This window comes from Seriola aureovittata, chromosome 20, assembly GCF_021018895.1.
Source record: "Seriola aureovittata isolate HTS-2021-v1 ecotype China chromosome 20, ASM2101889v1, whole genome shotgun sequence".
Lineage (NCBI taxonomy): Eukaryota > Metazoa > Chordata > Actinopteri > Carangiformes > Carangidae > Seriola > Seriola aureovittata.
The window spans coordinates 10,961,631-10,988,847 of record NC_079383.1 but is presented as its reverse complement, the minus strand read 5'-3'; the positions used below and the strand labels follow the sequence as shown (position 1 = coordinate 10,988,847).

The 27,217-nt window shown below is 39.7% G+C and overlaps 1 protein-coding gene across 1 annotated transcript in view; it reads right to left on the bottom strand.

The window, feature by feature from the left end:
* The window catches only part of cntnap2a (contactin associated protein 2a), a 351,965-nt gene that overhangs the window by 165,520 nt on the left and 159,228 nt on the right, over positions 1 to 27,217 (bottom strand). The window contains exon 3 of the mRNA XM_056364796.1: positions 7,008 to 7,201. Within this exon, the coding sequence (XP_056220771.1) occupies positions 7,008 to 7,201 (194 nt within the window). The remainder of the gene's footprint in view (positions 1 to 7,007; positions 7,202 to 27,217) is intronic.

The window sequence follows — 27,217 nt, the reverse complement described above, 5'->3', positions numbered from 1 at the left end:
GCTCATTGTTTTCTCAGCTCTACTGTAAATCAAACTCATTAACTAACCTATTGGTCTTGAAGACAATTGAGACAACTTGGAGGCACTCAGACAAAGAAATGTGAAATAAATATCAGACTGACGTGTCGAGAAAGTTGAGTAGAGAGAGAGATGCAGTTCACTGGTGCATAAATCCAGGTGCATGATTTATCAGTGCATGCTTGGCAGCTTCTGAAACTGAATTAGTCCATACCACTGAGACACAGAGACTTCACCATTCATCTACCTGACGAACCACAGCAGCCCTGCCCTCTCGAGAGGACACACACCATCACAGACCTTTGTTCAGACTTACGCACAGGCCAGCAAATCAACACAATCATGTTGATATATACAGCCTGTAGCGCAGGGAGTGAGGCATATAGAGCGCTTTCGGTGAGAGCGAAACGTTACATCCCCACTGTGTTACCTCATCAGACTTCCTGTCCCCTTTTTAGCAAAGCTCCATCACCATTTTATCTGTAAATGCCAGAGCACTGTAACTAAAATATCACAACAGTCACAAATGAACAACATAATGAAGTTTTGTCACTTTGTCAATATCTTTTCTCATTTATGCCCATTAACATAGGGTAGCAGAATTCACTTTTCGGCCACTTTGGTCCTGTTCAAAGAAAACATCTTTAAATTTTTGCCCTATATTTGTTTCCTGTTCCCAGTGACTTATGATAAATGAACCAAGAGGTGTGAAAATGAAGTCAAATGGACTGGCACATTCATTTGACAGTTTCTGTAACTGTCATTCTGCACCCTATCATCACTGAAGAACTTACTGCTGTTTCCGATTTCATGTATCTGTGTAAATTTTTGCTGATGCATCAGAACAACATTTTAACATTCTTACGAACTAAAATAGCTGCAAAACAAAAATCTGGGATTGCCATTTTATTTCTTTTGCTTGAGCATTTTGGCAATCACATTCTCATCTGAGCTTCTCCTCTTGCAGCTGTCTTCCTTTGAAAGCCACAGCGTAATTCAAACATTGCCCCCTTATCAGTTTGAATAAGAGCACTCGACTACCCTAAATTAGCTAAATTAAGCAGGAAAATGCACTAGAACTCATTTGAACTGCACCAAACAGGTTAGGAGTGAGAGCAACCAGAGGATCCTATTAAGAGCAGTGTCTTTTAAAGATGGTAGGAGAGTTGGGGGCTGAGTTTTTTTGGAAAATCTATTTTGTACTACTGAACAATAGCTGAACAGTTTCCCTTTGTAACTGACTAGTTAATCTGGAGCCACCCTTAAAAGACATGTATCTACCCTACATAGGCTACTAGGACACCAGGCTGCAACGTGTTTATTTCACAACATGTGAAGATCCAAAATAGCAACCACTGCATGATATGTGATGAGCAGGCCTGTCAGAGTTATGGGTAACTATAATTCACTTGCCAAGCTTGGGCCAAAATGGCTCACAGGCCAGCTGACAAGATAACAAGGTCAGAAATGTGTTTCCACGCGCAGAGGCTTGAAAAATTATTTGGGTGCTATGCCACCATTAATCTCAAAGATCCCCTGACTCTATGATATTTATTTACAGTAAAAGAAATATTTCATGCCAAGATATGTTGGTGAACGTTAGCAGTATGTACTAGTGAATTAATGTAATAATTTTTCTCCATGGAACATCATCAGATAGAGTAGTTATAGCCTTGTAGCCTCCTATCTTAAAACACTTTTTAGTCATGCACTATTTCTCATGTCTTGTATGATTTATGCAGGTATCCATCCCCTGACACTACCGAAGACACACATACAATATGAGGGCAATCTAACCCTGTGCTGTCTACATACCCTATGACAGGTAGAGGCACACGCCAATGGAAGGTGAAACTTTTTATGGAGAAGTTTTGGGTAACAGGAACCTGTGTTAATAAGAATAGACCAAAAATCGAGTATAGGTCTAGTTTTTACAGGTCCAGTGTCCCCATTTGATCTGGTATCAGCTTAAGACTTGCAGCTGTGGCTGTGCTAGTTTATTAGGTACATACATTACTGTCAACTGACCTGGTGTACTTGCAGCTTCAAGCTTCTCATGAACATGAATAAACCATCTGACAATGTGAGAGTGGGCCTGCTGGCATCAGAATGAGTTATGGTAAACAAGTTTGTGGAAAGAAAATGTAACTTAAAATGTTTGTTAGGTTAATTGAGTTTTAATGTGCAATCAGACAGAGAATGTTTTCTTTTTCTGTGCTTTTACAGAATTCACTACACACAGCATTTAGCTTTTAATGTTCCCTCTGAGACGTGCATTAAAGTGCAGAAAGCACTGTGGTATCAAACTCTGACAGTTAAACTGAAAGAAAGACATTAAGACGATCACTTGAATGGTTTCCAAGTCATACATTTTGATGACAAATTGTTACCTGTCATTGAGTACTCCAAATTTCTAAAACATATGACTGTAATTTTTGCAACTGTCACCATTTTAGGAATGATGGTTTTCTGAGGATGCATAAGTAAATCACTGAATCTTTTTACTATTGATCACTATCATTACCAGAGTGCAATTTAGCAAACAAAAAAATAAATATTGTTAAAGTACCCTGAGGAGTTCTCATTCTAAACACAGTTTTGCCTTCAGCGCTGCAAACCAAATCCTGATTCTATAAATTTACTTGTCGTCCTCTTCTCCTCTTTTGGCACAGTCATACTTTTTAGAGTGTATTACCGCCCACAACTATTACCAACATCTGCAGCAGGTAGGACTGCATATCACAACACCCCTGTGCCTGAGTGTGTGCATGCTCATCCCTGAGCATCCCAGTAAAACAAAATATAAATAATACAGACCAAGCAACACATTGCTCTATAACACATCAGTGGTGGGATACTCCACCCTCCATTTACTGTAATAGTTAAATGGAAACTCAATAAGAAATTATTTATAGGCCTACATAAATCCATTTCATTTTCCATTACAGTCAATGAGTGCTCCCCTTTCAGTATGATTACTGTGACAGCCTCTATTGCCCTCTGGTATAGTAGATGTTATTTCAATTATCACAGTGCATCACAGTCAAACTACTGAAAGTTGTTGCTCTGTGTGGCAGTGAAAGAGTTAAATCATCAGTGTGGAGTAGTGGCAGGTGGTGATTGGTGGCAAAAGGTTCCTGAATAGAAGATTCATGCATAAGAGTGCAGGACAGGTGGTTTCCTCTCTGGGGATCACTGTGGGAACCTCATCCAGTGGTGAATGGGACTGAGTCAAGTGTGATTGAATGGGCTGAAACAGGGGCTGATGAAAGTTGTGTGTGTGTGTGTGTGTGTGTGCGTTTTTGTGTATGTGCGTGTGTGCGTATGTGTGTGTGTGTGTGTGTGTGTGTGTGTGTGTGTGTGTGAGCGTGAGAGAGTGTGAGTATGAGAAGAAGAGAGAGAAACAGTAAGCTGGCTTTAGCGCCCTACCATCCCCACTCATCCCTTTGGTCAATAGCACTGATAGCTCCAATATTATCACCACTTCCAAACAAATGGACATACGCACACACTCACAACAAAGTTCTAAACATGTGCAGATGCACATTTTAATTGTCAGCAACTTTTAGTAGGAGTAAAGTATGTGTGCATGCATGTGTGTGCACTCATGTAGATTGCTTGCATCCCAAAGCCTCCTCTAAATAAGATAAGAGACAGACACAAAACAAATGGTTGCAGTTTTGCTTGTTACTGCACTAAGGGTTATTGATGGTATATGCCCAACTTAAAATTATTGGCTCTGTATTTGTTTACATAAGCAATATTTTGAATTACACTGGCGATAAATTAAAAAGCAATATATATGTCACACATCTAGGCAAAACTGAAAAAAAAGTCTGCTAGAGTTACAAAAACACCAGAGAGATTAATGTGTTTTGGAGTATTTGCAGAAATATTAGAGGCAATGAATCAGGGTTAATGGCAGAAGGAAAACACTTCTGAATAAATAATAATGGGCAAACAATTATGGTGCAGCACACAAAAACTACAGCTTAATTTACTTTCAACTGTAAACGATCCATATTTGTCACCACAACCAGTCCTAACAGTCTTAAAAGACAGAATAATGATGAAGCTATTTGGGGCTTAACGCAGAGCTAAATATCCACAAATGAAAATGAACACATTCAAAAGCAAACACTGTTCTCATTTGTGAGAATGAAAACACATTCTAACTAGAACTTATAATTCTGTGGCGTAGGAATAAAATTCGAGGGACAGATAGTCTCCCCTGAACAACACCTATCAGGAAACACTTCTCTAGGCTTGGGTGCCATCTGCAACAAGCTGCACCAATGAAATGCTTATGTTGAAATATGAGGCTATACAGTAGTTATTATTTAGTTACAGGTTAAAGCTGGGGTGGGCAGTCATTTTTGGTATCAATGGGAAACAAATTTCATAATCACCTTTCAGCATATTGTAATTAGACATATGCAACCCTCATAGATAGGTGTGCATGTCCCTTCAGATGACTGTGTCATTATTGGTAAAGCGTTTCAGATGGAGATGGAGAGAACTTGCTGTACGTCTCCTGGACACGACAGCCTGCGGACTTCATTTTCCTGTCATATCTAAATGTGTTGTAGTGGTTGGTTGTGTGGGTAAATTTACCATGAAAGCAGGTGATGACTGGCTATGTTGAATGTTGCTAATGGTTTAGCCTTTTGCTAACTGTAGCCAAAGGGTCACAGCTGTTGCTTGACTTGCATGCATGTATGAAGCTTGTGCAATATGCCTGTGAGGGAAGAGCTGCAGGAGGGCAGCCGTTTTTTTTTTGTTTTTGTTTTTTTTTTTACTATTCTAGATTAATGCCTACCCCATCTTTAATGTAAGGATCAGACAATAGGGTGTCTCGGTGCCTGCAAGGGATAAATATATCAAGCCCAAGAGACAAGCTACCAGGAGAGAAAGCATCAGGGTCCACCTCCATTTAATAACGTCAGCAAGAGACAGTTACTCGATGTATGCCACTTAAGAGAGTTTTGTTTGTTCTTTTTGTCAATCTTTGTTTACAACACTTTGTGAAGTCAAAGGCTAATGAAAATGAATATGCTCATAGTTTTGTAAGTAGCTTGATCAGACTGTGAATTAGAAATATTGACAGATTATTTTCTAAGCTTTAGAAAGGAGGTCAAAAAGGAAGAAAAAGAACCAGTTACAGTAGCTGATGAAAATTGGCTGCCAGTGTATGTGAGTTATTCTGAATTTAATTTGGTAAAATAAACATTGCGGCATAAAAAATAACTACCTTTCATGGGGAAAGCAACTCTAAATTAAAGTACACTGAAACTCTGTAGTTAAGTAGGAAAGCAAAAAATAAAAACAGAGAAAATTGCTTTTGTGTGGTAACCAACAGTCTGAATGTGGTGTAATTTCATCTAAGTAAGCATTTAAAGTGTTTCGTTTGTAGCTTAAAAAGCAGAACATGTTTCCTTAGCTAAATAAAAAATAGTTAACCATTCTGGAGGAAAAATGTTTCCTTATTATTATTAGATTCAATGCTTACTAACACTATGATCATAAGGGCTCAACAGGGTCATCTTCTTTTATTCCACCTGTTTTCAAGGTTCTTAACATTTAATTCATAGAAAGGCAACGGAAAAATAAAGAAATATATTTCATTCAAAGTTACTCTGCTACTGCTACAAAAATCTCTTAATTTTTAATTCAATTACTGTTATACAATACAACATTCTGACTAATCTAGTAAGTGATCTTTTAAAAAAGGTATATGCCTAATATTGTTTATAATGAATTACCAGGCTTCCTTCTCATTTTTGCTGCATCCTCTACGTCCTTGATGCTGGTTTGCTCGTTTTTCCTCTTCTGTTTAGACTTTTTGCCAAATCTGATACATTAGCAACATATCGATGCTAATTAGCATGTGTTGTCCCTGACCACTAGTTCAGTAAAGTAAACTAAAGTAGATAGACCTAATGGCCTTCTATGGGAGATAATAACCTAAGAATCCAGCAGTGCTAGAGTTAACAACCTTGACGCTCTTTCTGCACAGATCCTTCTAGCGGATGTGAATCAGATGGACTGGTGAAAAAAATATGTTTCTCCACTGGTGGAGATAAACAAGCAAACAGCCCCATCCCCTTTACTGCAGGTCCTAGACTGCTGACTGGCTTTGTGTATCAGTGTTATTCATGACAGGGCTATTCTTCTACTCCCCCACTCTCCTCTAGCTGAAAGCACATCTGTTATTACCTGTAGCCCAGAAACAGTGACTATTTTGGGCCATTAACTCATTAGCTAATGATTGTGGATCATCAGATGTCCCACTCCCGTGCTTGTTAACAGTGCATTGATGGAGGTATGTTTTTTTGGAATAACAGACATAGATGATATAGCCAGAAAGAATTGACATCCACACATTGTCAAGGAATAAAGAGCTAGTAGCTCATTCCCAAATGTTCTTACACTGTATTTTCCGTCTAGAGCCCGTCAGGGCTTGAATAAGGTCTGTGGCTGAGATGATACATTTGGTTAAAACTGAGCTAATTAATTGATGAATATTTATGTGCACCACTGTGGCACTCTGAGAGCTTTCCTCCCACACAAGGTTTTATGCTCTGGGTTATGGTAGGGTGAAAGGAAGCCTTCACATTTTCATAATAATGACGAGAAAATTTATCTTGTATTAACAGTAGAGTGTCATTTAATTTCCTCTTTTGTCATCACGAAAGCATTTCCCTTCTGACCAGTCCTTTTAACACCTACATCTTGAGTCATATATTAATTTTTTACACCAAAAAATGATTAACATGGGTAAATAAAAAATAGTTATAGGAGCAGATATTTTCCAGAGTAGTGTATGAAAATAGTTTGGGATATGGTTAGCTACAATAATCACCCAACATGAATTTAAAAACAGGCTGAATGTAGAGCTCTGTTATTGATGGTCTTACTGTCTGTTCCCTTTATAACATCCTGTGGCCGTTGCTTGTATTAACACACATACATGTTTCTTGTTCACTCACCCAAATGTTGCCATCTTGGTGATATGGTTTCCAGTTCCGCCCTGTGTCACTGTAGAGAAGACGGTACCGTGTCGTCCAATCAGAGCTGCTGTAGCGACCCTGTGTTGCTATGGCGCTCACCTGCTTCCTGGAACCCAGGTCCACCTGTAGCCACTGGTAATGGTCACTGTCCAGAGGTGACCATCCACCAGCACCTGAAGAGTCAGTGAAATTTTATAATGAGTGACAAGTCAAGGGTTGTCTATTCTTCAAATATCTTATATTGCTTTAACAGTGTATAGTAGAGATGTGACAAAATATCAATACAGTAATATATTGTATTACTTCCTCTTGCAATAAGTTATTGATACAATGGCACTACATATCAATATTCTTTATATAAAGGTGCTCTAAATTCCCCCGCTAATTTGACCTAACAGAGTCGCTACTTCATGACTCCTCACGGTGGCGCCTATCAAATAAATAAACTTTATAGTGAAGAAAAAGAAACTCACAGGGGGAATATAACAGACAGCACAGCAGGACAGCAGGAGAAAATAAATCAAAGAGGTCCATCATGTTTCAAGTCAGAAGTCTGGGTCCTCTTAAGCTTTTACAATGTGCTCATGGCACAAATAAAATCGACAAAGACTACGTAACATTAATGCCACACACACACACTGCCAGACCAGGCAGACCAGAGACGCTGTCCAGCACTCAAACACACATACACTTTGACTAACTCAACACTGTGTCAACAGCCAGGCACTGTTTCCGCCTACGGAGAAAGCAGGTCTTTTGCTCTCATACACTGACACACACCTGAATCATAGCTCAAAGGTGACTGCAATCTGCAAGTCTGAATACTACTTTTATAGAAATGTGTCCAGTTAATATAAAACAAGTCGATTATGCTTGTTAAGGAATTAATGTGTATTTTTAATGTGTTTATCATCATTATATGTAATTTTTTTAGAGAGAAATTTGTATTTTGGCATTCATTTATATTAAACACTTTAAACACTTTAACTCCTGAACTGTTCTGCTTTCTGGCAGTTAAACCTTTTGTCAGTTCATGGTGTGAGTGTGCGTTCAAGGGGCACTAAGCTAAAACTAAAGAAAATGGGCTGAACGATTAATTGCGATAATATTGTGATATGATAAAACGCAATTTTCTTATCGCAAAGGCTGCGATTACACTCTGTTTACCTGACATGCAAGCAAGAGTAGAGCAGTCGCCAAAAGAGGGAGCAACAACTTGGCACGCTACACTTTGACCTGTTGTATAATGGCCTCTGGCTTGACAGAACCTGGGACTGCAGAAACTTTAGTGTCAAAGAGGAGCAGTACATCGGCTGTGTAGAACTATTTTGGCTTCAAAAAAGAAGATCAGGTGTTGTGCAGTGCCTGCCTTGCTACCGTTGCTAACCCACGGGGTAACACTACTAACCTGTATCAGCACAGCAAAGCCATGTACGATAGATGGCTAAAATGCCGACCTACCAGTGCGTCAAGTAAGCCAAATACCACCCAGACAAGGATCACTACCGAAATGTTTGAAAGCATAATTCCATATGAACATAATTCAAAACAGCACGGGGAAATTACTTAGGCAATAACAGAGTTCATAGGGAAAGATACGATGCCTCTCAGCACGGTGACAAAGCCTGGGTTTATGGCTTTGATAAATACACTGGATAAGCGGTACAGCATGCCCTCCCGCACATATTTTAGCCAGGTTGCCATACCGGAGCTATATAAAAAATGCAAACTGAGAGTCGCAGCGGAGCTGAAAACAGTGGAGTTTTACGCTACTACAACTCACGTGGTCAAGCCGTACAGTGGAGCCCTATCAGAGTTTTACGGTGCATTTGATTAATGAAGACTACTACCAACTGGGACCTCCATGAAGAGAACCATGTCTGCATAACGACGGACAATTTCACATGCTTAAAAGGATGTAAGTTAAACAAATCAGTCAGTGATTGAAGTAGTTAAATACAAAACATGTCATTCATATCAATTCATGCATCATCTAATTTCATCATGACATATAGGCCTGGCCTACAGGAAAGAACAGTTTATGTTTAATCTATTAAATATTGTGTTGTAATATAGAATGATTTATTGCTTGTGTTTGTTGAATAATACAGAAGATAAGGAACTCTAAAAAATAATTGCAATTAGATTACTTTCCCAAATCGTTCAGCCCTACAATGCAATTTGTTGTACATTGTTTCAATTCTGTGAAACTGACACAATACAAAGAATAAATACATGATTCCTGCTGTTTGCCTTTTTAGGGGTACTTTCTTCTTCACTTACACAGTGTGATATATCGCAGAATCGCTATATCGTAATATCATCGCTATCATCAGCAATGTATCATCATAGTATTGTATCGTGAGTTACTCTGTGATTCCCACCTCTGTTGTATCGTCAGTATAATAATTCTATAAGAAAATGGCTTGGCCCTGGGATAAATAAATAAAAAGCGTGTATTATTAGCAAGAGCTGTCTGTTGTACATACACATTGGGTTGCCAATGTTCAGGGCAGACCAGCTCTTGAGTCCAAGAAAGGCAGAAAAGCAGCATGGTACCATCATAATGACATTTTTTTAAAAAGAATGTGTTACAAGGTTATAGTCTGTCGTGTTATTAATGGTCAGTGTCCAGCAGAGAGCGGCTCCAAGACAGACATAGGAATAGTGTGGGAGAAATAATGTTTTATTAAAAGCTGTGCATACAGGGTTGGAGCCTGCAGTCTATAAAGATGTTTCACAAGAATGGCAAATACACTCTTCTTAAGTATCATATAATTATTCACTCTCCAACAACGAAGACACTTCAACTTCAAGAGAAATGTAATTTGCATGTTTGACATTTCAGGATGGATTCTTTTTTACTACTGGTACACAAGCAGTGAGTCTGCTATTTACATTTTGGAGTAGCAGCCTGCCATGCTTCAGAATCTTATGAAATGTCATGAAGTCGCAATTATATGACTTTGAAGAGGATACAAGGAGTGGAGACACATCCATGCATCTATGCAGATAGTTGATCTAGTTGGATGTCTATAGTCTGTGCGCCTGATGAGAGGGAAGAAGAATAAGTAAGAGAAAAAAGTCAAAGAGGAGAAAAGCAAGGCCCTACAGTAAGAGCCTACAATTTACATTTGTGCCTAAAAATAATGTGTGCAAACTGTAAAATGTATTGAGGAGCATCGTGTGCACATAAAAAGTTTTACAAAATTCAGCCCAAGCAGCCCTTTATGCCATCCTTGCACCAAACGACTTTTCAAGGGATTTTACTGTCACAGACAAATTTCCAATGTTGACATAAAATTATGAGAGTTTTGCTTGAGTTGTGGCACGGAAATTATAAATACAAAGTACAAACACTGTCATTTTTGGGGCGGATCATTGCAATTATAGTGTTTAGATCCTAACTTTATATAATACTAATAATAACAATCATAATCATAATTATGTAGAATTTCAAAGAGAAAAACAATCTGGAAAAAAAGTATTTCATCCTCTAAATTTCCATCAGAAGCATTATGGAAAATAATCTCAAAGGAATGTTATCAAATAGTGACCCTGTAAGATCCCAGTCTTTATAAAATCTTATAATGTGTGACAAAAAACATGTGAGGGTGTCAGACCTTTGTCTTTCCAAAGTCTTCTAGTGTATAGTAGGCTTAAGGTTGATAAGACAACAATTACGATGGCTTGATCATTACGCTGAACCAATGTGTCTGTTGGAAAAAAAAAAAAAAAAAAAAAAAAAATCAAGTGATCCACTTGTCAGCACAGTCCCACTGTGGACCGCTGGATGAACTGAAAGCAGGTCAGACGACCTGCTTACAAAAGCAGTATCCAGCTGCATAAGCCAATGAAAACTGGCAAGTGAAATATTCATTGGGTGCTCCGGTGACTGACTGAGTTAAGACACTGATGTTGCAAAGATACATAGGTTCACTAAGCTCCAACATTAATAATCATTAGCAAAGCAGTGTATAAAACATCAGCTGCAACATCTCATCTTAACGGGTGCTGAGCGTCGTTTTCGGTGGTTAAAATGACACAGACTGCCGGTGGTACGTCATATCAGCTGTCACTAATTAATGGTAATTCTGCCAGTAACTTGATGTCAGGCCGAAATTAAACTTAGCTGTTGTCAGTTTGTGTGCTCTATGCTAACAGCGGCATTAGCACTTGTCAAAGATAGTTTGTGAGAAGAAGCTCCACTCTGCAACACCTCTGTACAACCACAAATAAACTGTGTGTATCTTTAGTTCATACTAATAGTGAGACATTTTCTTTCCTGTCATATCACTGTCAGGGGGATATGATATCAGATAAGTAATTTAAATTTAGACTATAGACAATATTTTTGAACCATGACCTTCAGTATTTGTTCAGTATCATCATTGTGCTGACACATTATCTGATAAATTTGCCCCTAAAGTTCTTTATGCCCTCCTATATTCTTCAGCTTAAAATCCTAAAGACAACACTGGCAAGACATAATATTATCCTGGGGAGTCCGCTGTCATCCACGTAACTAGCATTCATTGATATTTTCAGTTTCAGCTCAGAGATAAACAACAGGCCATGGATGAAACTACAATTAGCATGTGACCACAACATTAAAATTTTGTTATTGATCTGTGGGAATTATCACAAAGCTCCACAACAGCCTGTGCACAGGTGAACATAGAATGATACTTTACCTAGATACACAGTATAAGTAAGTAAAAATGGAAATACTGTCAAGCACAAATAAAATCCACTTCATACTGACACTTACATAGGGGTTATCTCGACTTATTTTCAGCTAAACTCTGGTCCTCACTCAGGCGGAACATGAAATTTTATTATGAGTGTTTGTGTTTTTGGGGGTTTTTCTTGAAATGGACACAGGGGAAATTACTTGTTTAAAGCAAGACCATGCAACTTTTACTGCGCGGTGGCAACAGCGACCTCTACAGCCACAAGTGGGAATTACAGGATGATGGTGCATTACATTCTGTGTAATAACATGTGATTAAGTGTACTTGAGCAGCATACCACTAGACATCAACGCAGGAAGTAGGGTGCTGAGGTTTCTGCAACCCTTGCTTAGTTTTTATACTGGGAGATTTTGGGTTTTGGTTTACTGTAAAACTATGTGCAGACAGGCTGGAGATTTTATTCTTGTGTTTTTTTAATGTTTTCCAAAATGTTTTCTATGGTGGAAAAATCCTTCATTATGTGAAAGAAATGGATAAAGCCTTGTGCTTCACATGTTGCTAAGCTGTAGCAAAGGAGCTAATTAATAAGGGCCGGACAAGAGCTGCCACCACATTTCTGAAAAGGAGGCTTTTCAAATTGGCAAAAGGCTGTGGAAAAATGGAGAGAGCATGAAAAATCATGTTTTCATCTTGAGGCTCTGAACAAGATTGCTGTGTTAACGAGCACACCAATCAATGCTCTGCTGTCTGATATTGTGGCAAAGGAACAAAACACTGCCAGGATGGTTCTTAAGCTGGCTTTCAGGGTAATCAATTTTTTAGCCCATGAAGGGCTACCTCTGAGAGGCCAGTGTCATCGTGACAGAGTATTATGGCAACTCATGAGCAGCTTGCAAGTGGCTGCTCAGGAGAGACAATTGGATATCAGACTCAGTGCAGAATGGGGCATCTGACTCATTGCTATGGGTTGACCAGTGAGGAACAACGGACATTGGGTAATCTAGGCATGTCTTTTGTCATCTGTACTATGTGGAGTTAACCAGCAGAGTGTATTTAGGAGATTTTATAATGCACATGACAGAACATCCGACAAGAACAATACCTCTTTCACTGCATCAAGGACATCTTCTTGCAACTGAACCTTCCTTTGGAAGAACTACAAGGTTACTATTTCAATGGTGCCAGTAGTGTGTCCAGTCTCTTCTCTGGGATACAAGCATAAAAGCATCACCACACTCATTAGTCATCAGCAAAGTGCAAAAACTTGTACCAGTTTTTCTGTTGATGAAGATGTTGTGTGCAACATTTTTACATTGTGTCCAACAAGGTGGTGTGTGAGGACAAAAGCAATATATATATATATATAGTATATCAAGGATACCCTGTGCCTATGGCAGGCAAAAGTAGCACGGCTTCACAAATAAGCTATGAAACGGAGAACAGTCTTTGGGATTCTCTGTTGTGAGGCACTCAGGGCCTCATTCAGGACCTCATGAGAGTTTCTCAGCATCACTGTAGAGCACAAGTCTATGTTTGGAGAATCAACATCGTTATAAGGTAAGATCCTGTTTTTTCGCATCCATGACACTGAATCTTATTTACTGCTGCCACCGTTTGTGTAAAATTAATGTCTCTGGTTGTGACTTGTGACAGAATCTTGAAAAACAGCTACACTTCAGAATGTCTCTGTTAACAGTGTGACAAACAGTGACAGCTGTCTATGAATATCTGTGGGGTGAATGTGCATCGGTAGATCTTCGTGTAGGGCCTATATGCCTGTCTCCTGTATGAAATGGCTGTATCCCCACTGTCCTGCATTATCATAAACTATAATAACCTGGCTATGGGTTTAATTTCCCGTCCGCATCCATACATTGCCTCTCTCCCTCTTCCTGTCCTTGCTTCTCATGCATTAATTCTGTCATGTTGACTGTGTAGTTGCTGTGGCTGCCTCGCCATAAAGGATCTTGGTGCCCAAGTTTCCTGTCTGTTGTACTGTAAAATGTTCTAAAATTAGCATAGTTAGTGTAAAATGTGTAAAATGTCAAAATGTTAACGACTATTAAGTAATGACTATTAATAGCTACCATTCAAATTAATGCAAAAACAATGAACGTTACGCAGTATTTAGTATGAAGTCGTTATATAGACAGACTTTCTCTCAGCAACCTCATCTTTCACCAATGGCGTCCCTGCCCCTAGCAGCAAACCATTCATGTGAAGCAAACTAAGTCGTTCAATTGCTCAGGCAATAAACACAAAATCTCAGTACAAACCAGCGAAGAAGCTGTCCACTCATGCCATTGAGCTAATCTCATTGACCGAAAAAAAACATCTGAAACCACAGCAGTTGTGTGTTAAATGTACATGCTAGGAGCTCTCTTTGCCTCTGCCATGATGTCCATACTGAAATACAGCTTCTTCTCATAACTAGTTAAAGACCCAAAGTTAGTGGGGTTTGCTGTAGTGCCATAAAGCGCTTCGTGCTTCTCGATGGAGATCGTATCCACTCATCCCAGGTTACATAGTGCAAGAATAGGCGATCCAGGGAAACCGTGGTAATGAAATGAGCACCATTCTCCATTTCTCGCTATTAAAACAAAATTATTTGAAGGTGTTATTTTAAGGGATAATGGTATCTTAGTCTTGCAGTAAGTGGTAAGAGTGATATTATTTGGCCTCCTTGTCTTTACCCTCTTGCATATAGCTTAGAAGGTTGTAAAAAATATTCAAAAACACAGCCCCAAAGTTGAAGGTTTATGATCTCCAATACAGGGGAGGTGCACTAATGTTGGAAAACATTTTACCAAGATGAAATACTGCTTTGAATAAAATGACTATCTCTGAAAGCATCAAAGGAGAGCGTTTCAGCGCCATTTTCCCATTTTCCCATTTTCCCATTGCAGTCAGCATCCTTGTCCTAGCCTTAAACCTCATGGCTCTGCCTTCAATTCCAGACAAATTCTCATGTGCCCTCCAAAGTTTCCCCCCTTTCCACCTGCAGGTGTCTACCTGAGGCAGGGCCAAACTCCCCTGGACCTTGCGGGTTAAATGAGCCTCAGGTTAAATGGTGTGGAAACAAAAGAGCAAGGCAACTGCTAGACAGAAGGGAAAGAAAAATGTTGGACAGGATCCCACTGACCTGATTTCATCTGAAAAATAAGAGGGAGAGAGATAGAAAAAAAAATGCCAGAATTGTACTAACTGTAGGTTACTGTGAGGAGTGTAGCCAGTGTTCTTATACACTTTCACATGGACACACCAAGCGCTGAGGATGTATCGGTGCAGCAAACAGCTGAGCCTGTGACAGAACGCGACAGTGAAATGATTATCAGGAAGAGTGGGTGGTGGATGGACTGCGAACTGGCCATGTCATGGCCGTCTTCCTTGATTCTCTGTGATGGATTTTTTTTTCTAAAGGACGTAAATACAGATAAGAAAGTGATGGGCTGAAAGCACAAGTGAAGGAGAGTGACTGATTTAGAAATGACAGGGAAAGAGAGAGAGAACAGAAACATCGGGACAAAGTGAGAGAGGGGAAGATAGTAAGACCAAGAAAGTACAAGAGAGAGGGAGAAGAACACCAAGCATAGTGGAGGAGGCATGAGAGATTATATGATATCATATGATAAAATAGAGGCGAGGTGGTTTGCGATGTATCCCCTTCCCTTGACAAAAATCCTATATCTTATCCAATTACAGAGCCATTACACTCTAGCCCCAGCATTGACAGATAACCAGGCCCATATAAGTGGAAATGTCAATACCTCAAAAAAACCCGTTGCAGCAAAGCCACTTCCCCCCTGGGGGGAGGTATCAAAAGTGGGGAGAGTAGGGGGGGGGGGGGGTGGGTGGAGAGGTATTAGGTACAGGAGGTGCAGGGTGATAGTGATAAATAAACAGACAGCAGAAAATAAAGATTAAGAAGATGAGCTGAGCAGAACAATGACCAAGGCAGTGTGACTCTTTGAACAAGATCAGAAGATGGGTGTCGGGAAGAATGACGAGAAGGTGTGTGTGCTGGTGGTGAGGGGGTGACAAGAGAGGGGAGGAGGCAGAAAAATGGAAATGCAGGAGAGTAAGAGAGATGGATGAGGTTAACAGAAGAGGGAGTGATGAGAGAGCATTTTATGGCTCTCATATTGGGTGGGGGGCAGAGATTAGATAACATGCGGATGGGATGAAAAAAAGGACAGGAAGGGAGCAATGTAGTTGTGGTAAAGAAGGTGATAGATGGGCACAAAAGTGAAGAGGGGAAGAAGAACAGAGCACAGGGAAGAGGATAACAAACTTGGGAGAAAGAGAGATAAATGGTAGCCATTCAACACTGAAAAAGGGGCACCATCAACTGAGAGTTAGTCTGCAGGTGGGTTTAAATGACATGGAATAGGAGCAAAGATTGGAAAATATGGGTAGAGTTCAGGACAACAGGAAAGACAGAGGAGGTGAGAAAGGACCAGTTAGAACATATGTGATATGTGGAATGTGGCCATAACTGCACAGGAAGTGTCAGCTCATCTAAGAGTTGACAGGGTTTTCCCTAAGTGCAATAAAACCTTGCCAAAAGCCAAAACTTTATCAATACACCTGTTCAACATGCATAAATGTGAACATGTAGAACGCGATAATTTAATCTGCTCTGTCTGTCCACAGTCACAAGCAAAGCAAGCTAGCACATACTTTTTAGAGAAATGTTTATTTTCCTTTGTATTGTATTTTTGTATTTTTATTTTAATACTACATAGGCCAAGATGGTGGAAAACACTGAAGATGTGTGGATCCCTTTCTACATGTATCCTCAAAAACAGTACAGACACACCCACACAACTTTTTTGTCTCAAATGGTTTTCATTGGTCATATCTGATGACAGTAATGAACCGTGAGACATTTTAGTGTTCAAAATGGATTAATCCTGGCATGCCATATCCCTCTTCATTCATACCCTGTTTTTTGCAGCTGCTAATGTGCAGTTTTCTAGGAACACCAAGCAAGCAGTGTTCGAGGCCATTTAAATGGTAAATCTCTAATATCATCTACCCTGCAGTGCTAATGCCTCACTGACCACAGTCAGTCTCTAGTTTCTAGTATTACTTTTATTGAACATGTTCTAGCAGCAAGTCTGCATCTGGATCTTCTTCCCCTTTGCCTTGTACGCTGTTGTGCAAATGTTGCTGATGTGAGAAATGGTGAGAATGATGATGGTGAGGAAATTATATGATCCAGTCAAGTTGAGTTGCATCCATGAGTTTGAAGACACACAACAGTTCATAATACTGCGAGAGAACATTTTACACCTCTTGAAAGTTGTCATGGAAGCAGTCATTTGATCCTCCTCAACAATCCCAAACCAAACATTAGAATTACAGCAATTATGTTACAATGTGATAATAATATGACCAACCAAAGTCGCTACTTCATGACTCCTCGTGGTGACACCTATCAAATGAATGACGATAAACTTGTGGTGAAGAAGTAACTCACAGGGGGAATATGGCAGACAGTATAGGCAACGGGAGAAAACAAATCACTGTGGTACTATATTCTTTCAAGTTGAAAGTCTGGTCCAACTTTTGCTTTTACAATGCTCATGGCACAAATAAAAACCATAAAGACTATGCGACATTAACACTCCACACACACATACTGCCAGACAAGGCAGACAAGATATGCTGTCCTGCACAAAAACACACACTCATACACTTCACCTATTCACTGCTGCATCAACAGCCAGGCTCTATTGTCTCCAATCGAGAGAGCAGGCCTCGCACTCTCACACACCGACACACAGCTGGGCATAAACTTACGCAAGCTTCATGACGAGGAGTGAACTGGTCAGCAGTCTGCTGAACCAGGCTTTTTCCTGCATAAAGAATTATGAGGTGGCCGCCTCTGTCAAATTTTGTGCCGCCTCTAGTTCTCCATAAACTCTGACAAGCGTCTTCATGGAAAACACTATTTTCTCTTCCGCTCTGTGGTTTTCTATCATTTGTAACTGCAATTGCAGCATTACACCAATTTGGCAGTACTGTATCGTAATGTGATTATTACAGGCAATTAAAAAATAATAACTCATGTTACTGACAAGTTGCAGTTAATTTGTCAGGTCTGAAAGTAGTGCAACACCTGTACTGGATTTTAAAGCACCCCCTCAGACCGGGAATAATTACAGTTTGTGTATTTCAGATATTATTAGATAAAGAAAACAATGTTTTTCAAAAACATAGTCCTTTGTTGTGGACATTGGGGCACTGTTTGTCTTTCATCGCTGTAAAATAATCTGAATTTTAGAAGAATGATAAAGGCATAAACAAAATACAACAAAAGAAATAGAAAACTTTCTCATTCATCCAAATATCAGCCAGAAAAATGTTCAACTGCTACACATTAAAAAAATTCTAAAAACTAACAGAATTTATAGATGTGACACAAAGGCAGCAAAGGTCTTTTAATTAATCATTTAATTTAGTCATTGAAATAGATGCACAAGGTGATATCTCCTAAATTGTTGAAGCAATTATTTTAGAAATTCCTCAGGATTCACTAGAACTCTTAAAATTGTTGCTTGTAATAAGTGTTAATAAGTGAGCCAGCTGAAAGCATGGTGCTCATACATGTGTGCACATGATCAGGACGGTACCACATCCGCCTCATTTTGAGCCAGGACAACCCCTGTGAACATACACACAGATACACACACAAACACCCACACACCGGGCATTTTTGTGTCATCTAAATTGTAGCTGGAAGGTGACTGAGACAGAGACTGCAGTCTGGAAGTCTGAATACTGATGTGTGATAGATGTGTGTGATTATGCTTGTTAAACACTGAATGTGTATTTTTTTATTTTTTTTTTCAGAGAGAAATGTGTATTTTTGCATCCATTTATTTTTAACACTTTAAACACTAATTCCAGAACTGTTCTGCTTTCTGGCAGTTCCGCCTTTTTTCAGTTGATGACACGTGTACATGAACTAGTTGCTGTCAGTGTGTGTGTGATAAAGAGGCACAAAGCTAAGACTCTATGCCCGTTGTTGTAATTTGTTTCACCTAAGTTGTCAAATTCTGTGAAACTGCCACCACAATACAGTGAATACATGATTCCTGTTTCTTGCCTTTTTAGGGCTTTTTTTCCCTTCTTCACTTGCACAGATATCGTGATGTATCGAAGATGATTGTCTTGCAATGTATCGAGTAGTGATACCCTCGCTATCATGGGCAACGTATCATGATAGTAACATGCATTGTGTTGTGTCAGAAGTTTCCGCCATGTCCAACTTTTTTTAATAGGTACCTCTGCCTTTCTTTGCCAGACACCTGCCCCACAGTCTCACTGAAATGAATGAGATGACTGTATTTTTAAAGAAGTGCTTCTGTAAGTCTGAACATGGCTTTGAGGGTGAATGAAAGGACAGGGTGATGGTTAGGGAAAAGGGGATGAAGAGGACGGATGGAGCAGAAGGCATGTTAGGGTTATGGGGTTACCAGAAGGAACAGATGGGAGCGAGAGAGAGGCAGATAGATTGAAAAGTCCTGAGAGATGTAAAGGTTCAAAAGATTGCGAAAGTGATGGCAAGCTTTCGAGAAAGATAGACTTAAAAAAAAAAGCAATGAGAGAAGAGAGCTTTGGGCTAAAGAGCTTGATGTTAGAGGTCAGGGGAGGAACAAGGGACACAAATCAAGGATGAGGAAGAGCAAAAAAAAAAAAAATAAAGACCATAGAAGTGAAATGGGCAAAGGAGAGGCCTGGAAAAAGAAGAACAGATGAGAGGTGAAAGAGGGGAGGGGCAGCTTGACAAAGGTTGGGGTGGGGGGGTTGGAGAGTGATATATATATATATATATATATATATATATATATAAGAACAGAGGTGCAGTGAAAGGTGAAAGCCGCAGGGAGAAAGGGGAGAAGTGAGAAGAGGTTGACAGAATAAAGTGGAGATGGAGGAGGGCTGGCGAGAATGGAGGGTGAGAGAGTGAGAGAAGAGGAGCATCACCGAAAGAGGGAAAAAGGAAAGAAAAAAAGGAGGAGAAAGGGGAGGGGAGGACCGTCGGGGGACTGTCACCGTTCTCTCGCCTGTCACACACACAGATGTTCGGGGAGGAGAAGAGGAGCAGGAGGAGGATAGACGAGAGAACAGGGGACCACAGAAGGTCAAAGAAACCACCTCTGAGGAAGATACGAAGAGAAGGAGAAAGGCAAGTAACAAAGAGAAAAAAGATCATGAGATAGAGCCTATGATAAAGGATGGACAATAAGTACAATCCAAGAGGAATGCAGAGAGAATAAAGCCTTGAAAGCCAAAGAGGCAGAAACTAGAGGAGCACTGCCACCTAGATTTTTCTCTACTGAAGTTGATAAGAATCTTGAAAGTACTGCTGATACCAAATCACTTTTACTGGATAATAGACACTTAGAGCATCAGTGTGTTTATTTTGTGTGTGTGTGTGTGTGTGTGTGTGTGTGTGTGTGTGTGTGTGTGTGTGTTAAGATATTTGAAGTCTACATCGAGGCATTAAGTGATGAAAAAAAATTGCAAAAAACACCATTCACCGTAATTTGTTTGTCCGAGTCAAACAAATAATTAATTGAGTAGTCAGCAACATTTTGGATAACTGAGCAATTCTATGTCTTTAATCAACCAAACATATTGACCAGTTCAGCTTCCTAAATGTCAGGATGTAGTGCTGTTGCATGTTTTATATGACTTTAAATAGAAAACCTTTACATTTTGGACTGTTGATCAAAAAAAAAAAAAGAAAAACATTAAAAGGCACCTCAGCTTCTTATTATGAGCATTTTGGCTGTTTTTTCAGACATTTCATTTACTAAACAGTTTATGGATCAATGCAAAATGACAGATTAACTAATAACAGCCCTACCCAGTCAGAGAGATCGAACGTCCTCTAATGAATATAAAAATGGCGGAAACTCCAATCTAATTTTTTTCTCACCGGGGAAATACTCTGGTATTGATGATATACTTTAGCAGTTTATCAGCCCATCAAGCAATGTCTTAAAACCTGTCTGAAGGGACAAAGCTCCCATATTATTCCCAATATTCTACAATATATCTTTATAATTTTTTAACTGGAACCAGTTCCTGTGGCAATGATGTTGGCATTTTTAACTATACAGCATGTTAGAAATCAGATTACTTTGCAACCCGAAAGCTACCCGGTGAAAATGTTCCTGTGAGGCACCCTTCACATGTCTGTCCTGCGAAGCTCCTTGTGAGATAAAAGGAGCCAGCCAAGGCCAAAAACATGGTTGGAGTTTCTCCAAGCTTGCAAAACAAGGTTTGAGTTATCTGTGATGACACAGATAACCCAGCATTGTAGCAGTAGTAGCACAGTTGGAGTGTGTTATTGTGGAATCAAACTGATATCAGTACTGATTGGAACCACAAACATTCTTACAAACAACTGTACAAGCGTATTGTGTATATACATGCACACACAGGTGGAACTCCAGCTTTTTTCAACTGTTCAGGTTCAGGTGTCTGTGGGCTATAAACATAGCGACCATACAAAGTTAGTTATTGCCCATTTTTCACAAAAAACAATAACAATGAACATGCAGTAAAAGCCACTAAAAAGTCATCTTGGGAATGTGGGGTACACCAACAGCAAGGTTCTGACCAAGTAAAAGCAGTGGAACTTAATGAAGAGAAATAACACAAATACCTTGAAAATAAACTTACAATATGTAGGCTACTGTATAGAAAGTTAGAATGGCAACACAAATGTCAAATTGCCAGCCAAGCAGGGCATCATAAAATACATGGTCTAATTCAAATGACTGACTAAGTAAATAGCTTTTACAGTACTGATGGTAAAAAATGAGTCAGAAGAGGTAAAGAGGAACAGTGGAGAAAAACAGAAGTGCGCAAGCTAAGGCAATACAGGAACAAAAGCAGGATCAAACAAGTAAATCTGTGTGCGAGAGTGCAAAAAAGAGATAAAAGATTTCTTAAACACAAAGGTGGGAGGGATTTTCAAGTCAAAGACCAGAGTTCAGATAGTGACTTCAGATGGTGTGATTTTGGACGGGTGTCGAGCAGCTGGTGACAGGCATGACACAAACAAAAGTGACAGTGGCAGATCAGAGCATCAAAAGAGAACATCTTTCCTCTGTCTTACTGTCAGCGTGGGAGAGTGAGTGGGCAGAATTTGTTTCTGCGCATGCGGGTTAAAATGCTTTCATGCCTCTGTACTCGCTTTTATGTACTGCATGTGTGTGAGAACATGTGAGCGTGTGATTATCAAAGTTGCCACTTCTCATAGCAAAACCACATTAACAGAAAGTATTAATTAAATAAGATTCTAGGCCACAAGAAAAATGCAGCCGAAAGAAAACAGCTGGTTAACCCTCTGCTAGTACTTCATCTTTCTGTCATGGAGCAAAGGGAGCGGATGGAGACGGAGTAATTTAATTAGGAGCGGACCGCCATTATCGATGGATGACTGCAACAGCTAGAGACATCAAACAATTTTGCAAGATGACAGAGAGTGAAAAGCAATGCATGAAAGGGGAGGGAGATTCTGTTTAATTGTCCAGCAAGTCAGAGCGCATTTGTATTGCAGTACTGTGATGTCCTTCATTTGAATGAAGAGGAATACGTGTAACTTTTTAAAACTTAGGAAAAACTTCGAAAAGTGTGCATCAGGAGAGGAATGTGAGAGAAGAAAAAATAGATAATGAGGTCTGGTAAGAAAGAAAGAGGACAGACTGAGAAAATGGAGTGTGGGATTGAGAATGTTACTGTAGAAAATAGAAAGTGTATGGAGGGAAAATGAGATGGAGAGGGAAAAAAGGGAGACAACGATGTGATGGAGGGCAGACAGAGACGAGGAAGAGTGGAGGAGAGAGGAACACATAGGAAGAGGGATAAGGAGAAAGAAAGGAGAAAAGAAAATGGAATGTAAGGATCAGTGGCCACGTGTTTGTGATTAGTGGCCCAATCTCATGCTTGGCCACATCTATACCGTGCAGCAATGTGGGGGCACATGCATGCTCACATGCACACATTCCTATAGGGACATTCACACACACAAATCAGTTCACCCATTAATCTTTAATGTTCTTCGCACACAAATTGTATTCATCGCTCTCCTATGTGATTGGCTCTGACCAAAGCCAAAATCACCTTTTGACCTGTTCACTGAACGAAGGCTAGGTCAAAATAAGCTGTTATCAAGAGCAGAGATAATAAGATGCATTCACACAGAAATTTTATACATACCTTTTTGCAATTACACAAGACTTGAAATCTGAGATCCCTCTGTTTAACTTGAAGCTGAATTTCATTAGTTATACACTTGTGGTACACTTATATTGTCAACCATATTGTTCATCACTTATCATTTTCACTGCTGTCTGTACTTCAACTGTTGCCTTTGTCCATTTCAGTCTGTTTACACACCTCAGAGACCCCTTCTTTCTCTCTCTCCACATCTTCCTCTCCTCCCACGCCTCCTTTCTCCACTTCTGCCCTTCCCCTATTCTCTTTTTTGGCTTCACACTCTCCATGCCTCTTCCATTTTGACCAGTATCAACAGGGCTTCTGTCTTTGGATGAAAGCACTGAACATAGCCTTGTACGAGGTGCAGCTCACTCATGTGGTTGCTATGTGACAATTGAAAACTTATTTGGAGATCATCGCTCTATTGCTGAAGGTTAAAGCAGAGTTTCTCAAATGTTTTTGTCACACATGAAGCAGCGCTTAGGTGTCAAAATTTCCATGACCTGAGTAGAGACAGAGTTGTGATAGTTAGTGCCTGATTAATAAAATTGGCAGGACGATTTTAACAGCTAAATTAAGCTAATTGCACATAAATTGTATTTGCCTTTATACTGGCCCCAATAGGTAACAAATTAAAGTAACTGAAAGGCAAAGATAGGTGCTTGAGCTGTTTCTCTAGGTAAATGAAAACTGACCTCAACATTTCCTCTGTCATCAGTATAGCACCACTGCTGTAAAACACCTGACCATAGTTTATCTGTAGCTAAATAAGTTAGCCATGAAGCAGCTAATGCCATTGCTTGTTCGTGGAGGATGGCTGAAAAGATGCCAACATACAGTGTTATGCTGATAGATGGTATAAGTGACAGATATATCCATGAATCACATGTCTGTACAGTTCCAAACAATTAAAATATTTGCTGCAAGGCACCTTATGAAAACATTGTGACAGCCTATAGGGAGGAGGTACAACTGGTGGAGTGGTGCTCCCGCATTAACCTGGACCTCAACACCACAAAAACAAAGGAGATGGTAATAGACTTCAGGAAATCCAGGCACATTGAGCACTCTGCCCTCTGTATACGAAGGGAGGAGGTAGAGAGGATGGAGTGTTTCAAGTTTCTGGGGGTCTACATCTTGGCTGACCTCACCTGGTCTAGAAACATCTCTTACCAGGTGGGAAAACCTCATTAGAGACTTTACTTCCTTAGGAAGTTAAAAAAATGGCCCCACCTCCTACAACAACTCCTGGTTAACCACCAAGCCACGATTGAGAGCCTTCTGACCTACTGCTGCACTGTGTGGTTCAGCAGCTGCACAGCAGAGGACCGGAAAAACCTGCAATAGGTGTTGAAGGCAGCTGAGCAGGTCATCAGGACCACTCAACGAACCCTCAGTGACATATACAATGGCTGTTAGGGTTCCACAATTCAGAAAATCTCACGATTCAATTTTGGTTCTTGGGTTCACGATTCAATTCAAAATCAAGTCTCTATTCAAAAACAATTATCATTTGAAAAATTATGATAATAGGTCGTATAGTATATGACGATAAATATTATATATATATATGATGGTCAGAGGCGTTGTGCTATTTGTTTAAGTGCTGGCGCGCACCTATGGATGTAGTAGGTTGTGATCAACGTGAAGCAGTAGGTGAATGAACACAAGTAGTTTGTTTGGAATGATTTCAAAACAAAGGTCAAGCTAATAGGCTAGGCTATGGAAACGTATCTAAGCAGGTTTTCACTTCCAGCAGCACTGTGGAAGCAGCACAAGCTGTCCAGGTATAACAGGCCAACTTTTTCATGTATCTTTCCTAATTAACTATTTAATTCACCAAGCAACTCAGACACTACTGGCAGCTACAGGTAACTTCTAAGGTGGAATGTTTTCTTGCATATTACTCAATGCATGATTGCTGTCTGGAAATCAATCGATGCACTTTAAATGTGAGATCTTGTGAGATCAAGTGCTTAAAAGTGTATATAAAGCCTGCATATAACATGGGTCTTATCAAGCCCCATAAGTGTGTCAGGGTTATAAGATCTGAAATGTGTCCAAATGCTTTCCTTCAATGAAGATGGGGCCGGTTGAATTACTTTTTCTTTTATGTTTTCCATTGCCCACACTGCAATTTCTTCTCATTCATGCCACGGAGGAATACCTGGGCAGAAACTGACATGGTGCCATCTCTCGGACTGGCAAGCTAAACTCATGTCAGGAAAGAATGTAAAATTCAAAAATGAAAAATGAATCAATTCTTTGGAATTGCAATAAATCAATTCTTTGGAATTGATTCATTGATTTTGAATCGGTATAGACAGAATCACGATTCTAATGTGAACTGATGTTTTTGCACACCCCTACTGGCCGCCTGTGCCGTCCCCGCTCTCTGGAAGAGGACACAGGACAATCAAATGCAAAACAAACAGACTAAAAAACAGCTTCTTCCCAAAGGTTGTCACCTATGTGCCCCCCACCCTCCCCACTTCCACTGAATGACTGAAGAACTGACTGCTGAAAGCAGTAACCCACACGCACTCACACACATGCACTTTGTCACTTTCTACTGTTTATACGTTTCTTTAAATCTGTGTTTTTATTTTATGCTGTTACTGTTTTTTAATGGTTTCTTTAATGCTGCACATTGATGAAGAGCTGCTAAACAGACTTTTGTCTGACTTTTATTCTATTACATATACAGTACTATTTACTACTGTATATACTGCCAAGAGGTTCTTGTCTTATGCAAAAAACAGCACCAGTGGGGGCAATGTTTGTACTGTCACTGATTCCATCCCCCAAGTACCCCTTTAACAGGGCCTTGGCCATTCAGAGTAAATTTGGTTGCCAGTGACATGTCAGCCTGTCTCCTGCATTTCTGTTTCCCTCGCTTTTTTTAGTGCCAATAAAAGTATAAAGACAAAAACTAGATCAGAGCATTTATGAAATAAGATTAAAATTGAGAGGAAATGTGACATCGACTTCACCAATGTCAATCTCTCTGTCACTCGTTCACTCTCATCTACTCTGCATCATAATGGGCCGCATAAAGGCACCCTACAGGTCCTTACCCCCTCTGCAATGAGCCATCAGCTCTGAGCCTGATACAAGTATAATAATAGAGTTTACAACAATTGTGTAATGTCCTCTGCATCTATGGAAAAGCTTTTCAAAGTTTCTGAAATTACAAGAAAATTAAAAACTTTATATGGGGAAACTGGTTTTCTCAAATATTTGGCATTTCAACATTGTTTTTTTGGATAAAAACCTACCTCATGAGAGAGAAAAGGATGAGCAAAGGTCTCAAAGGTAAGAAAAATGATCAGACAGGAAAAGAAAGAAGAGGAGAAGGAGAGAAAAAACAAGGGAACAAGTGGATGGAGGGACATAAAGTAAAAAAAAAAAGAAGACGAAATAGAGGAAAAAGTAGAAAGACAAAAGGGGAGATTGAGGAGGATGGTGAGAATGAGATATTAACAGAGAGAGGGAGAACAGAAGAGGGAATGAGTCGAAAGGGGCACACAGACAAATAAAGTGTCAGAGTCTTTATCAGTCTATTCTGTCTTCAAAACCCAGAGGCATAAACTGTCCCTGCTTGATTTATCCTATCACAAATATAATAATGGAAACAAAAAAAAACAAAAAAACAAATCTAGCTTACAGTACAGCTAATGTAATAATTAGTGCCAAGGGTGCTCAGCTCCGAGGCACTCCTCTACAGCTAGAATAGCTGAGAGGAGTGCCTCGGGGCAGAGCATCTATTAATATTCTGTTTCGGATTATTATTCTTCCGTCAAATTTCGGCGCGTAACTCGTCCCGCAGCTTTGAGAAAACCCCGGTAATATATACATCAAAATGTGCGTCTTGATCCCGCAAGGGGTGCTATGACTTTTGGTGTTAAAATTCCAATTTTTCCCAAAGTTATTCCCAAAAAACTGGGAATAAATAATGCATTAGGAATGCATTGGAATTTTCTTTAGAAACCCACCTTTTTTCGACAAAATTGCACCTTTTTGCTGAGTCACCCAGCTCTCTCATACCTGCACGTAGAAATGTGATTCAAACTATAAAACGGAGGAAAACTTCTGCTCTCTCAAAAAGATAGGAACTGTTTTTACATAACATGTAAACTTTTCAAACTGTGAGCACTCAAAGGAGGAGTGCAAATCACGTTTTATTCAAAGTTAGAGTGAAAGCGTCAGTTGGCTAGAGTGCGTGAAGCAGTAAAAAATAACCTTTATTTT